A 15,621-nucleotide genomic window follows, 5' to 3' on the forward strand; every position below is an offset into this window, starting at 1 on the left:
TCCGCTCCCTTCCAAAATCTGTCTATTTTTAATCACTCTCCAGGCCTGTAGTTTTTTGTTTTGTTTTGTTTTGTTTTGAGGGGGGGAGATATTTGTCAGGTGTTACAGGTGTGATGATGAGAGAGTCAGGGTGTTAGGAACTTACTCATCCACGGCAGAAGCACAGCTCCTTAGGTCCCTTTTCTTCTACCTTTTACAACCCCAAGTTTTCTTTCCTCCCACTTGTGAAGAAACAAGCACAGTACATTACATTCAATGTGAATTTGAATTATTCTAATTAGAAAGATATTCTAATTAGAATATGAATATAATGACTTGATATGCAATATATAATTATTTTATAAAATTGCTTTATTAATATAATACTAATGTAATGTTATTAAATTTATTTTATAAAAGTAAAATTTTCTTTATAATGAATTACACACTTTCAATTCTGGTAACTAAGTGAATTACAAAGTACAATACTATTGCCAAGGCTTCTACCTTAGCTGATAATGAATACTAAAAGCCATTTGTCGGTATACACATCTGAATCTCTATAAGTGGCCAATGTGCTATTATTTAAATATTCGATGTAATTAAAATTTCAAACTGTGTTTTGTCCTATAACAATGCAATCATTAAGAGGCAATGCTCATTCAAGGCCTGAAAATCAGTACTTTGAGAACTTGAGCTAAATTTGGCTTAATCATCTAAGGAAGGCTAAACGGGCAGATGTTTTAAGAGGAAACATTATCCTAAATAATAGGAATAATGCTGAGAAATAAAAATCAACACTAAAGCAGAACAATTCTATGGTTATTATAGAATGCTTACTCTCTACATTTATTTCTTGGGAAAATTAGCCTCTAGTGATATATACTGTTACATATATGGAATAGCACTGTCCAACAGAAACATAACTCAAGCTCCATACATAATTATTCAATTATGTACATAATTAAATACATAATTATGTACTTTTACTAGCCACATTGCCAGTCAAAAGAAAGAGGAGAAATTGATTTTAATACTCGAAGTTATATGAACCCAAAATAATTGATAATATCATTTCAAGATGTCATCAAATGGAAAATTATTAATGAGAAATTTACATTTTGTTTTTCATAAAAGAAGTCTTTCAAATCTGGTGTGTATTTTACACTTACAAGACATTTCAATTTAGGCTGTAAATTTCCGTTGGAAACACTCAATCTGTATTTATCTTTCGTAAAATTTATAGCAGAAAAAAAGGGATTCGTGTACCCAAACATACTTAAATCTTTTCCAGGAACCGACTTGAGTGTGTGTTCTTAAATTTACATTTAAAATGATGAAATTAAGTGAAATAAAAAGTCCAGTTTCTTGGTCACACTACACCACATTTCAAGTATTCAAGAGCCAATTGTGGCTAATGGCTTCCACATTGACAAGTGGAGAGTACAGTATTTAACATGTCATCCTTGGAAGAGAAACTTGTGCCTATTCGCGTTCCTAGAGACCATAGATGATAAAAGTTCAGAATGAAGTAGAGGAAAATAAATGGATAAATTGGTGGGGAACAAACAACGCCTTCCGGATTGCTTGGGTTTGAACCTCTGACTGATTCAATCTTGAGGTCATCTATCAGAGCCCTGTTTGGACACTGAGGAAAAGGGGACAGGAGAAGCTTCCAAAGGTTTTTCCCTGTCAGCATGATGAGTACCAATTTTATTTCACAGTTAGTCTCTCCTCTGGTAAAATGAGGAGACTGGAATGTTCAGCCCCTATCTCTCGAGAACCCATTAGCACTCATTAACCTCAAACACCTTTAATTATTTGGTTATATGTATAGCTCCTGTTTCTGAAACCCAAGTGTAAGCCCTGGAGAGTAAGGACAGGGCCTTAGGGTTTCTGGGGACATTGCACCTACTAAAATCCCCTCCTTGCAGCATGTAGATACTCACACAATGTTTGTTGATGGAGATAATTAGACAGTAGTAAAGGACTTTTTTACTCTCTGAGGCACTTCAAAAGTCATTATGTTCCCTAAAGGACCAGTAGGAGTCAGCAGAGATAGATTTCAGGTAGTGACCCTGTGGCAGATCTGACTGAACTTCACCCCACAGCTTGGGCAAACAAGATCCCTTCATTTTTAAATAAGATGCTCTATCCTTAAGGCCCCGGCCTTTGCTTGGCAGTGGGAAAGGTATTTAGCCCCATCTGGTAATTGCGTCCAGCTAGTAATGTTTGAAACACAGGGTTTAAAACACTCTCTTGGAAAATATTAGCAATTCGGCCATTATAAACACAGTCACTGTCCTATTCAGTGTGGTTTCCTTGCTCCCTCCTTCCTCCTCCCTTCTGACAGCATCTGACCAGAATTGTGGGCACCTTACAAACAGTGCGGTCAGCAGGAGGCCTGGGAGTGGCTGACACTGGTGAGCGTACCAGGAACGGGCCCATCTGATCTGGTCTGCCATCACTTTCCACTGGCGTCCTCACTGCAGCTGCGGTGAGAATTCAATTGCATAGTGTTACACAAATCGTTCCACCCAGTTCATGCAATAGTAAATCCGTAGTTTCTTTTTTGAATGCACTAATCGGATTATAATATGCTTCCCACAGAAGGGAGATGGCTTTATTCCCATGTCGCAGAAGAGGACAGGGAGCTATGGAAAGATTCACTTTTCGAAGTTACAGAGATGACAAGTAAAGAGTTAGGGTTTGAATCTAGGTTTACCTGACTCTCAGGCACTGACCTATACCACTGCTAGGAACACAAGGACTGAAATGCCATTGTAAAGAGAAAGACATGACCCTGTCCATAGGTGGTAGATGGACCTGCCTGAGGCTGGGCTTGTCTCAGCAGAGTTGTGTAGGCTGAACTCCTTCCTTCTCGCAGCTGCAGCCCTCCTCAGTGATGGCTACATAACAGCAAACAACTGATTCTGACAATTACTGATCCGTCATCACTTGTGTTCTCACAACACCCAGAACAGACACCTACGGCAGCCTTTGCAGGACTCGACTGCACTTCACTCTGTTCATTTGCCTCCTTATCCTGTCTGTGAAGACAGACCTGGCCTCTGATTCATCCAAATCCCCAACCTCTGACCAAGCAGGTTAGCACATACAGAGATGCTGGTGGTTTTTACTGCAGGCTTAAGTAAGTGTCTGGTTCCTCGTGCGTGCTCAGTAAATGTGGGCTGCAGTGAATTTTATAAATTATTATTACTCACTTATTTTCTTTTCACCATGTTATTCATGCCCAGGGAAGGTTTGCTGAGGGGATGATAAGTACATCACAGTTCTGTACCTGAAGCCCTTCAACTCCAGACCACGGGGCACCCTCCAGACCAAATGACTATTAGATCCAATTGTGACTCGCTGAGCCATGGGGACCTCTCCAAGTCTCTGAGCATATACAGATGGTGCCAAAAAGATGTATACACATTTTAAGAAAGGAAAAACCTATTAACATTGTAATACTCAATATATACCGGTAACAAAAGATGAATACAAGTCACGTTTGAGTTCTGCAATTACAAGAGGTGCCCAAAGTGGTTACCATCAGCGTCCAGACACTTCTGATTACGGCGAACTACTGCTTGAGCAACATTGACCAAAGTGTCCACTTGTGTGCATTTTTTTAGCAACCCCAGAATGTTAGTTGTTACCTCATTTATTCGTTGAACAAATATTGCCAAAGAAGGAAAAATGCATTGCCTATTGTTTTTTCAGTTACTATGTTATTTAACATAATAACTGTGCTGTGTTTATCTTCCAAAGGAAGGGGAATTTTGATTTCAGCATAAAGCTTTAGGAAAATAACTTCTTAAGTAAGAGTTATTTTTATTTTGCTCAAAACTAAGTAGAAAGAAAGCTATAAATGGTGACATCCTCCCCCACTTTGGTTTCTAATAGATACAAGCTGTTGCCAATATGCATCTAGCTACTTCAGGCTTGAAGGTGGGACTTAATATAATAATAAAACGCAGATAGACCTTTATACTTCCCAAAGCTCTTTTGCATTTAGTGGGTCATTGCAGCCTCGTGGCACTTTTATGATCAGGCATGGTGTATCCTCAGTTGTAATGAACCACCCAAGGTCACAAAGCCCAAAAAAGCAGATCTGGGACTCACATCAAGTCATTACCTGCCTCCCAAGCTGAGGCCTGTCCGACCTCTCCCTGCCACCCAGACACACGAGAGAGCAGCCTAAGTGGCAATCCATTGAACCTTTCCCTTTAGCTTTCTACTTTGGGAAATTTTAAGTTATCTGAAGCAGGAGGGCTTAAATTCAACTTTCCCACTTTTTTTTTTTTTTTTTTTGTAAGTGTAGATTTATTTCTAAGTTCAGCCCTAATTTGATCTTCTGGGCATGATTACGTCTTGATGTGATCTGTCTTTTCCCATTTTATTATACCTAAAGTGACTGTAGATAATCTATGTAGAGGTACAGAGTACACGTTACAAAACTCATCCGCCCAGCCCTCTGGCAGTGTGGTCAGTGTTCACTGTCTGCCAAGTGTGTGTACGGGGGAGGACAGAGTGTGCAGCTGCAAGCAGATGGTATCAGCCTCCATCTGAGGGACCTCACCAATCTGAAGGAGAAGGCTTTACGAGATCTATCATTTTCCTCAAACCTGGGGTCATGAACCTGACCTGTTGTTTGCTCCATGAAGGCAGCTGTATGCTTGGGGCACCATGTTCCTCAAGGGATGTTATAGCCATTTCAGCTGCGATGGTTCTTGGTGGTATAAGACTGACCTGCCCAAGGCAGGATATTTAGCATCCTTGACTCTTACCCAATAAAGGCCATTAGCAACTTCAAGTCACCATGACAAACAAAATCAGACAAACCACACCCACCCACACTCAATATACTCTCCCCAGGAGGCGGTACTGGTCCTCTATGAGATTTTGCAAATGTACAGGATGCAGTCGTTGGCCTATGGTGCTCAGGAAAATAAATATGCGATGTAAGCCGTGGCTGATAGGTGCTCCAAGGAGCCAGGTGGTTTTTTAATGACACATGTGATATACATTCAGAATATTTCTGATGATGAAATGATCTCTACAGTCAGCTTTTTGAGTTCTCAAATACCAACAGGAAGTTTGCCAGAAGTATGTGATTTCCTTTTCTTTAATATAATGACAGTAATAAGAGCTAACTCTTACAGTATTGGCTCATTTAATCCTTCCAACCATCAACAGTGCTACAAGGTAATATCTTCCCATTTTACAGATGAAGAACTAGGCACAGAGTGGTCAGTGACTTGCCCAAGGTCACATTGGCAGTTAATGCATCGCAGGGGTAGGATTTGAGCCCAGCGTGTCAGGCTCTGGAGCCAGGTTTTAACCATAGGTGCTTGGATGAAGATCTGGAAATGAAATCCCCTGCCCCCAGCACTCTGTGCATATCAAGCGCTGCCTGCTTACTCTCATACAAATGTCCCAGCTGTGAGACGCATGGCAAATTGGGTTGCTTTGAAACTGAGAGTTCTCTGAGGTGATGGGTCATGTTACAAGCATCAGGAACAGGATGTGGAATCATCTCCGTGGGACCTGGTTGGTAAATGACAAGCTTTCTGGTCTCAGGACCTCTTCATACTCTTTCTTTCTTTTTTTTTTTTTTTATTAAATTTATTGGGGTGACAATTGTTAGTAAAATTACATAGATTTCAGGTGTACAATTCTGTATTACATCATCTATAAATCCCATTGTGTGTTCACCACCCAGAGTCAGTTCTCCTTCCATCACCATATATTCGATCCCCCTTACCCTCACCTCCCCCCCCACCCCCACCCCCCTTACCCTCTGGCAACCACTAAACTATTATCTGTGTCTATAAGTTTCTGTTAAACAGTATTAATGACTCTCAGAAGCTTTTGTCTATGTGGGTTATATGTGTCAGTATTTACTGCATTGGAAATTAAAACAGAGAAACTTGCAAATGCTTATTTATTCATTTATTTTTAAATAACAATGATAAATTCATCACAAGTTAACATATATAACATTAATTGACAAAAACAAAACACATTTTCCAAAATAAAATTAGTGTGAGAAGTGGCATTGTGTACATTTTTGGAGCCTTTTCCCTGCCTATCTAAAGAGAAGACAGATCATCGTATCTATTTCTGCCTTCAATCTGTTGTGATGTATGTTTAGGTCAAAGTAGGTGAAGAAAAAAATACGGCCTTACCCAGGTGTGTACTCGCAGTTGGGAAAGGGAGGAGTATTTTAATAATCTTTTCAGATAACTGTAGATATCCTTCTCTGATACTCCAGCAGAACTCCATAAGTAACCGTTTCTTAAAGGTTAGTTACAATAAACTATCCGAAATCACATTAATGAACTTATACACTGTTACATTACAATCCATTGGTCGATTTTGAATGAATCTTTCCATACATGACTACATAACATTATGCAGTAGTCATTTGGAAAATATTGTTTCATTGTTAAGTAGACCTTTCAAAAGTTGACATGTTTCATTACATGATATCAAATAGTCACATTCATTAATACCACTACCCATCTCATCAGAAAAGTATTCAAGTGTTGGTAAATTGTCAAACTCAACTGTGGCAGACAAAAGTTTTCCAAATTGAAAGCTTGAATTTTATCATTGGCAACAAATACTACTAGTTCCTTTCCTTGAAGTGACAGGCTTACTTTAAAAAATGGTCTGCCACACACTCAAGTTTGAATAAACATAATTTTTCTGTCAATCATTCTTTTAAGTGCAAATGGCATTCCATGAAGACAGGTCCTGGTTTAGCTCCCAACTCAACTTAAATCACATAAATGCTTTTTCTAGAGATAAGCCAGCATACTTTGCTATACAAAGGTCCTTTATATGTACTTTCCATTTTGTCACACAGAATATTAAAATACATGTACTCAAGGACTGACATTTAATAAAATTCATATTTACTGCATCATTCAAAGTCATTCTTAGGTGAAATTGGCCTTATTTTTATTTTTTTTACTGTGACTACATGTGGTGAAGAATGCAGTTAGGTGCTAAGAAGGCACCAGGACTTTCACTCACCATTGCTTTTATGCCATCAGTGCAAATATCAACACAGTAAAAAGTCAAAGAATATCTTCGTGTTAATAGGATGATAATTTTGACTTTGTGGGCCCTGCAGACAGGGTCTTGGGGATCTCAGGGGCCCACAGACCGTACTTTGAGAACCACTGTCCTAGAACGTGACAATTACCCCGTGAGCAGCACCTGCAAGAACAAAGACAGTGCTGGATTTGGATTCACAGGGTCTAAAGAGCAGTCTTTGAGCTGCTCCTTACTGTCACAGTGACCTTGGGGGAACCACTTCTTCTCTCTGAGACTCAGTTTCCTCATCTGAAAAATAAAATCAACAGTCTATTGTTCAGCGATATTCAAGAGTAGGAACAAAACGCATTCTAAAAGTCAGTTTCATTCATTCATTCACTCATTCATTCATCAAGTTCCCCCAGAATCTTATGGGAAGAATTAAGAGACAATCACACCAGTTTCTGCTGGTGCGTTGGGAGGAGTGTTACTGCAGAGGAAAAGGTGATTGTGAGACGCAGACAGGTGGTGGATGGGCTGGAGCCGTTGTTCTCCACCAGGCACCCCAGGGACTCATCTCCTGATCTGGCTCCTCACGGGGGTCTTGGTGAACCGAGTTCAGCCACCATAGGCCATACCTGGCAGGAGAGCACGCAGAGGGCCTGCGACCTGATGCTGCGGGCCTCATTTCCCTGCAGAGCCCACTGCTGCTCCAAAGGGCACGTTCCTGTGTGTGTCCCACTGCCTCACGCGCTTCCTGGCACTCTCAGTTGGGAAGCAAGACTCTCAAAGTGGTATTTTTATATGGAAACCATAAAGTCTGATCTTTTCCTTTTAAGTATGTCATCCTCCACTGCAATACTTTATCAATTATAACAAATTCTATTGACGGGCCTCCCAAAAGATCAAAACAGCCTGACGTGTCACCACGGGTGCTGGGAACTGCAGTTTTAAATATTCTTCTTCCCCAAGACTCCATCCCAGGACTTTTCTTCCACAGTCTCTCTCTCTCTCTCTCTCTCTCTCTCTCTCTCTCTCTCTCTCTCTCTCTCTCTCTCAACTGGTGGTGTTTTAAGTGTGCTCTTTGATGGCATTCTGAGTAAAGAAAAATAACAATGTTAATATAATAGCATGAATTTTACCATTTATCTCTCTGTACTGTGCAATGCCAGTTTTAAATGCAAATATGAGAGCAGTTAAAAAATGTGCGGGATCTCTGAACATTACAGAATTTGCATTTTGTAGCTCACGTATGCATATGTATTTAGTTCTTTCCCAGAGCAGTGCAAATGCCACGCAACCTGAACTCCACTATTTTTATTTCACTTCTTGAGATGCACACATTCTAACGCTCTCTACCTTTGGCTTACTGATAGTAAAGACAGCCACAAAAGAAAAGGAACTATGGGTTGTCTTATCTTGCCCTTTCCTCTCTGTCATCATTTTCAGCGTAAGTCCCTGGCTATTACAGAGAAATAACATGAGTAAGAAAGGATACAACTGGGCTGTTTGATTGATCATGTTTCTTAAAATACCCCTGCCTTCTTTCTGTGTTCAGAACAGTTTGGGTCTGAACAGAAAGGGTGTCCTCTTGAGGCTGTCAGCTCCCTGCTTACTTAGTCTTAGATACCACATGCTCACCTTGTTCTCGCTCTGAGTCTCCTGCTGGACTCCCATGCATCGTGGGTCCACAGGAATTCTGTGCTTGTGGGCATCCTGGATGCTATAGGTGAATGGAGCTGCAAGGACAATGAACGTGCACATTGTCCCCATCTCCTCTGCTCACAACATGCTCCATTGTCTTAGCAGACCTCACTTACAAAACACAAGTTCAAGGATAAAATGATTATGAATTTCAGGATGGTGACAGCAGAGATTTAAACCAAGCTCAGGGCCTGCTTGAGCATGGGCCCCGCATGGTTCTCAGGTCACACTCCTCTGAAGCTGGCCCTGCCTCCTTGCCTCTAGTCCGGCCACACTGGGCCTGCATTCCCTTGGCCTGTCTATGTTCCTCCCTGCTGAAAGGCCCCACTCCCTGAAACTCAGTTCCTTCCCTTACGGCCTGGCTGCAGTCCTCTTTCTCTTCCTATAATCTCAGCTCGGCCGTCGTGTTCTTAGGTTAGCCCTCCTTGCCCTGTCTGACCACATCAGAACGCTTAGCACCTGTAGCTCTCCTCCAATCACGCATCACAATCACCGTTCTTCATTTAGGTATGTGATTCTCTGATTGCTTGTTTCCCTCCCTCCCTGGACCGCCAGCAGCCTCTTGGCCAGGACTAGTCTGGTTTTGTTCATTATTGTTCCATCAGTGCTGGAGACATAGTCCCTAGTAAATATTTTTGAGATGAATGCATGAATGAATAAATGAATGAAAGTCTTTGCAACCAGATCGCAAATGTCAGAGGAAGAGGTAGAATAAATGAGGGTGTGAGGGGACAGAGTCCCAGAGAGCAGTTTCCAGGCTCTTGGCCTCACGTGGAAAGGTGCTGGCTCGGGTAGAAGATGGCCATCAGCTGTGACTAGTTGGCCATCAGCTGTGACCGGTTAGCCATTAGCCACTGATATAACTGCCATGGCTGAGCTAGCAAGGGCGGAATGTGGATTGCAGATTGCAGAGAGGCGGATTGCAGTTAGCACGGCGGATTGTACTTGACAAGTGAGTTTGTTAGCAGAGAAGCCGATAGCGGACGGCAGGTTGCAGATCATGTGGCTCCTGCTTCCTGTGTCTCTAACCCAGCCGCCAGCGAGACTATAGTGGTGTGACTCCCCTATCTATGGCTCCGTGGGTGTTCCTTTTTGGCCTCACCATATCCTGCATTCTTATGTGAGGAGAGGGAGCTGAGACCCCGCAGGCCGCCTCACATGACAGGTTAGGTGATGAGTGCTTGAGGACAAGATATCCGTATGTCTTAAGGTATCCAAGTCATTTTCTTTGCATCTCCAGCCCAGCACAGTGCCTGGTACTCAGTCGGCTCTCAAAACTATACTGGTTCTATTGAATCGAAGTGAGCTGAGTTTAGTGAGATGAAAATACGTCGCCCTGAGGTTTACTTGTTCTCACCCTCCCCTGTGTCTCCTCTTTCCCTTCCTCTTCTTCCCTCTTCTTAAGAATTTCTGAGTCTTGAGAACTACTTTAGTTGTAATCCATAGTTCCAACAGAAAATCACTCTCATTTATTTTTGGTTTAACTGGACTCCTCAAAGAGAAATGGTCTGATTGGTCTTATAATCATGGTGGTTGGGCATGCCAGAGAATGCCCCAGAACCAGCCTCGACACATTTGCTGTTGTTATTCCCATATTGGCATTGATCTTGGGATAGAATCACAAGGCAGGCACTTTAAAAGTTCATCCATGTAACCCCAGGCAATTCAGAGCAGAAATTAAACTTGAGGGTTGCAGGGTAGCCTTGTCAGAGGCAGTACAGAGACACCTGTGATCGTGACCCACCGCAGTGAGATGGGAACCAGCCTTCTCATTAGAACCTGGCCTACAACCTGTCTATTTGTCCATTATTCCACAACTGCATTTGAGAAATGGCTGGGAGGGGATGTAGTGAAAAGGGAGTGTTCATAATGAAGTTGAGGATCAATGAAATAATAAAAAACAAAAGCCTAAAGGTAAGTTTGGTATTGATTGACCATCTCAGAAAACATTGTTAGTACGAGATTAGGGCATGCTTCCTATATGTAAAGTGGGGAGTTTCTCTCCTGAATGAGGCTTGAATGGGACTATAGAATGTTACTTGGAAGCAATGCCCATGTGGTCCCTTAGAAGTTGTGGGGCTGCTTAGAGAACGTACAGGGGAGTAGCAAGTGCATGGACTTAGGAGTCAGCCATATCTGCCTTTTACAGCAAGTTTGGCTCTGTGACCTTGGCCAGGTACTGACCTCTGATTCTTTTTTTTTTTTTTTTAATTTGTATGACTTGGTATCAAACATCTGCCTTGCAAGTTTATTATGACAAGTGAATGAGGTCACCCAGGAAGATGTACAAAGCTCAGAGCCTGGCACAAAGCAATCATGTTATCCCGTCTCACAGTGACACTTTGGAACAGCTGGACAGGTGCCTGGTCACCCTGAGAGTGAGGTACTTTAGGCACCTCACTCTGGTCCCAGCAGTGCAGCAGGGGTCATGTCATACCAAAGTTGGGGTGTCTCATGGTAGATACCCTCCCTGCAATGCTCTCTCCTGGGTCATTTTACAGTTGACACAGTTGAGACACAGAGAATCAGTATGATTTGACTAAATCAGCGAGTAAGTGGCAAACTTGGAATGTGAATCCAGCCTTCCGGGCTCTAAGCCTGTGTTTTATAACCCAGCATCCTATAAGCTAAACTCCTTGCTGCCCAAACCACGTGACGCTCACACACCCCTTTGTACCCTGAATGGTCTGTCTGGACGTCTAGACATTGTCTCCCCAACAGATCTGTAAACAACCTCAATACGGGAACAGAATGTGTTTCAATTTTCCAGCACTTCCCAAGGTACACACTGTAGGTCTTTCTTGCAGTCAGGGTTCAAGAAATAAATATCCATCAATTGAGACAAGAAAGATATTTTCATGGCCTTATCATTTTAATGCAGAGGAATAGTTATAACACACATTAACCCAGCTGGGGGGAGAAATGCATTAATCTCACAACACGTTCAGCCCTTTAAGAAGTTAGATTCTCAGTCTCCACGGGGATTCTGGAACTCACATAGACTCACCCCCACTGTTTGAGAGAAAATTGCAACTCTGAGTGGTGTCCCTCTCCCCACAGGGGGTTGGTAGATGGAGAGACATAGAAGAGGGGGTGGGGGAATGTGGCTGCAGCAACGTGGGGAGCTTGAACCAGGAGTAAAGGACAGAGGAGAGCCGTGCAGTGGCTCCGTTTAGCAAGCAAACCACTCTCCAGGGCGAGGCCCCTGTTAGAATGCAGGTTCTGACTCAGGAGGTCTGGATGGGACCCAGGCATCTGTATTTCTGCCCAGTGCCAGGGGATGCCCGGCTGCTGGGTCAAAGAGCGCGCGTTCCAGTAACAAGGTTGTTGTCACGGGGCAGGATTGTGAATGCTTTGGCCTTTTTCTTCTTCCCTCTGCAGTCGTTTGTCTTTGGACTGTGGACAAATTCCTGAATTTCAGACTGAGCAGGGGGCAAGCAGGAAACCCACTCTGAAACGGGGGAAACCCGATCATCAGCCAACTCCCCAGGACATGACTTTCCCCTTTTACTGCTGGGTACACTGATGGGTGACATTGCCATGCGTGCAACACTTCCATTTTGCTATCCATGAAATTCACATGTTGGTCCGAGTCTCTGGAGACCTCTTCTGGGTCAACAGTTCTCTGTGTGGAGGAAACGGCCTGGAGGTGTTGAGTTTGCAAATCTGGCCCAACAGAAGCTATGTGTTCAGTCTGGCAATTCTCAGGATGCCCACTCACTGTCTTCCATCCTTCTGCAGGGGAAATTTGTGCGTTCAAGATCCATGGCCAGGAGCTGCCCTTTGAGGCCGTGGTGCTCAACAAGACGTCGGGAGAGGGCCGGCTCCGAGCCAAGAGCCCCATCGACTGTGAGCTGCAGAAGGAGTACACGTTCATCATCCAGGCGTACGACTGTGGCGCAGGGCCCCGGGAGACCGCCTGGAAGAAGTCACACAAGTGAGTGGCCTGACAGCTCCCTGGAGCCCCGCCCACTCTTGCCCACCCAGCTCACACACTGCTCTTCAGATATGTGTACCCAGGTGCTCCAGCTGCCTGCCAGTTCCCCAGGCCGGGACAGATAGCAGCACCGGCTGCTTTCTACACCTAGAGTCTCTACCCCTCTGCTTCACTTGAAGATACATAGTCCTGTTCTACTATCAGATCAGAACTGAGTTAAGGGGTCACTTTTGCTGGGAAGCCTTCCTTGAGCAAACCCACCCCTGCAGACCTGGTTGGGACCTTTCCCAGGATTTCTGCCATGCAATGTGTTTCTCTCAGTCACAGCACATTTCCTTCTGGGTTGTAACTCTCACCCTTACAGAGTTTGGCTCAGAGCCTAATACAGAGTGAGAGTGGTGGAATTCTTGCTGAATGAAGGAGTGAGTGAACAGATGAAGGAGTGAATAAGGGAAAGGGGCGACAATCAAAAGGAACGCTATTGCCTCAAGCTGGGTAACAAGGAAGGTCAAAGAATGGGGAGGAGTCTGTCTGGGGTTGATTCATCACAGGGGATCGGGGCGAGGGCAGGTAGAAGGGTTTCTCATGGGAAGGAGGACAGAGCACTCAGACGACAGCCACCCGATGGCTTGTGGCTTCTCATTCTCTTGGCCCTGGAGCCTGAGTCAGTGCCCGTGGGAGGTGTGGGACAAGGTGCGATTCTTTCTCCACCACCATCTCTTCTTTCCTGTGTGTGGTTCCAGGGCTGTGGTCCATATCCAGGTGAAGGATGTCAATGAGTTTGCGCCCACCTTCAAAGAGCCGGCCTACAAGGCCGTTGTGACCGAGGGCAAGATCTACGACAGCCTCCTGCAGGTGGAGGCCGTCGACGAGGATTGCTCCCCCCAGTACAGTCAGATTTGCAACTACGAGATCGTCACAACTGATGTGCCTTTTGCCATCGACAGAAATGGTGAGTGTCCTGAGAGGACCCCAGTGGAGGGCAGGGAAACAAGTCCACTGCCCCACACACTCTGAAGGCTGAGTGGGGGCCTGAATGTGCTCAGCAGATGATGTCTTTCCTGCCAACCCTGATCGAGGCTCTGTAACCTGGAACTCATCCTCAGAGGGGATGGCCTGACATTACTAGCAGCCCAGCCAGGCTTAAAGCACCCCTAAGACACCTCAGAAACCCATTCAGTAGATACAGTCTATAAAACTCACAATGCTACACATCGGGATGCTGAAGACAGGTTGGTTTTCTGGTAGAATTTTCCAGTTGTCATCCAGACACTAGCCAGACCATCAACTTGGCCACATCTGAGTCCCTTGCCTGTATAACGAGCTGTAACAGTACTCTCATCACAACAATCTGCTTCCTGCTCCCAGACAAAGACACACTAAAAGAGAAGGGGGACATTTCTGAAACACCTTCTAAGCTGTAGATCCATTCAGGAATCTTTAAAGCGCGTGCCAATGTCCTTTGAGAATTTCCACCCTAGTGAAAATGAAGGATGCAAGAATCCTCGCATCATACCCCAATCCCAGACTGAACTTAATGAACTAAAAACATACCCCCTCCCCCAAAAACCATTTGGATATTTCTCCATCACCATTAATTAAAAACTCATTGTAGTGTAAACACCACAGCCAGAGACCTAATCAACTCAGCCCATTTTAACTGCAATTTTCAATAACTTGGTATTAATCAAATGATAATTACTTGCCAAGTATATTGTTTAATTACTAGCATGAGTGTGTGGGTACATATATATTATCCCACTTTGTTTCAAATAGGACTTACGTACTTCACAAAGACATAAAAGTTGTAAAACCTGAAGTTCATCCCTATAAATATTTATTGAGTGCCAGGCACAGTACTGACAAGTGGGAATGGAGACAGAGTGGAACCCAAAACAGACACGGTCCTACCCACATGGAGCTTGTCATCTAGTAGAAAGAAATAAAAAGTCAGGTGACATCAAGAGTGAGGTTGATGCACAAAGCGTGCCATGGACTGGAGTTGGGCAATGAATTATCTCTGAGCTTCCTGGGGGCCAATGTGTAGAGGGAAAAACTATCAATCATCCGCTTGCAAGTCTGTGGTGCTTCCAGTGCTTCTTGATGTTGAGACGAGGGAGAAACTTACCCTATATTATTGTCTTCTGCATCCTGAGAACTGCAGCAGATGCCAGAGGGGATGGAAGCCGAAGAGAAACCCTTATCCCTGTCCTCTAGTGGTTTGTGATCTGTCTTATAAGAGGAAACCAATGTTCCTAACACAGACAAAGGAATAATTAGGCAGTTTCCTCATAAAATGCTAAAACATCTGGAAATTATGGTTAAACACCTGGACATCGCTAGATGTAAATTGTGTAAGACACAAGAAAGTGAAAGAGAAAATACTGGACTTCAATTAAAGTTTGGCTCAGGACTAAGAAGTAGGTCATTTCAAGTAGTAGAGCATGTCATAATGCTCGGTCTATGTCCACAAAAGCTTTGGAATTTGGGGAGTGACGAGTTCCTGGTGAAGAGCAAGACTAGAGAAGGGGAGGTAGCTGTGATGAGAGGTCAAGCGCCCCTTGACCTCCTGCCTTAGTTCTGGAGAGCCATGACCCAGTGAGAGACGAGATGCAGATTCTTTCATCACAGGGTAAACTGCCCCATCATGGAGATAATTATTCACCTTGATGAGCCATTTCGCTAACATATGCCAATTTATTTCCCTAGCTGTCTCATTAAAAGTGAGTAATGGTTCTTTGCCAGGCCTCTGCCTCCAACACTGGTTTACAACACTAGATGAAGAGAGAGTGGGCACTCCCAGGGCATGTGGTCCCCCGACAGTGAGGTTTACAAAAGCAGTTCCCCAAGTAATGAAGGCAGGACCTAGGGAGTCCTTAGGCAGAATGGGAGCAGACACAGAAGCACCCCCATTCTAATGAGCTTCCCAACTGGCCCTTATCCATCACTTC

General features: G+C 43.8%; 1 protein-coding gene across 1 annotated transcript in view; it reads left to right on the top strand.

Annotated features, from left to right (window-relative positions):
* CLSTN2 (calsyntenin 2) overlaps positions 1-15,621 on the top strand; it is a 565,080-nt gene that overhangs the window by 416,998 nt on the left and 132,461 nt on the right. The window contains exons 3-4 of the mRNA XM_019747346.3: positions 12,475-12,670; positions 13,414-13,622. Of these exons, the coding sequence (XP_019602905.3) occupies positions 12,475-12,670; positions 13,414-13,622 (405 nt within the window). The remainder of the gene's footprint in view (positions 1-12,474; positions 12,671-13,413; positions 13,623-15,621) is intronic.

The sequence above is a fragment of the Rhinolophus sinicus genome, chromosome 5 (genome assembly GCF_057876585.1).
Source record: "Rhinolophus sinicus isolate RSI-liver-muscle chromosome 5, RSI-T2T, whole genome shotgun sequence".
Taxonomy (NCBI): domain Eukaryota; kingdom Metazoa; phylum Chordata; class Mammalia; order Chiroptera; family Rhinolophidae; genus Rhinolophus; species Rhinolophus sinicus.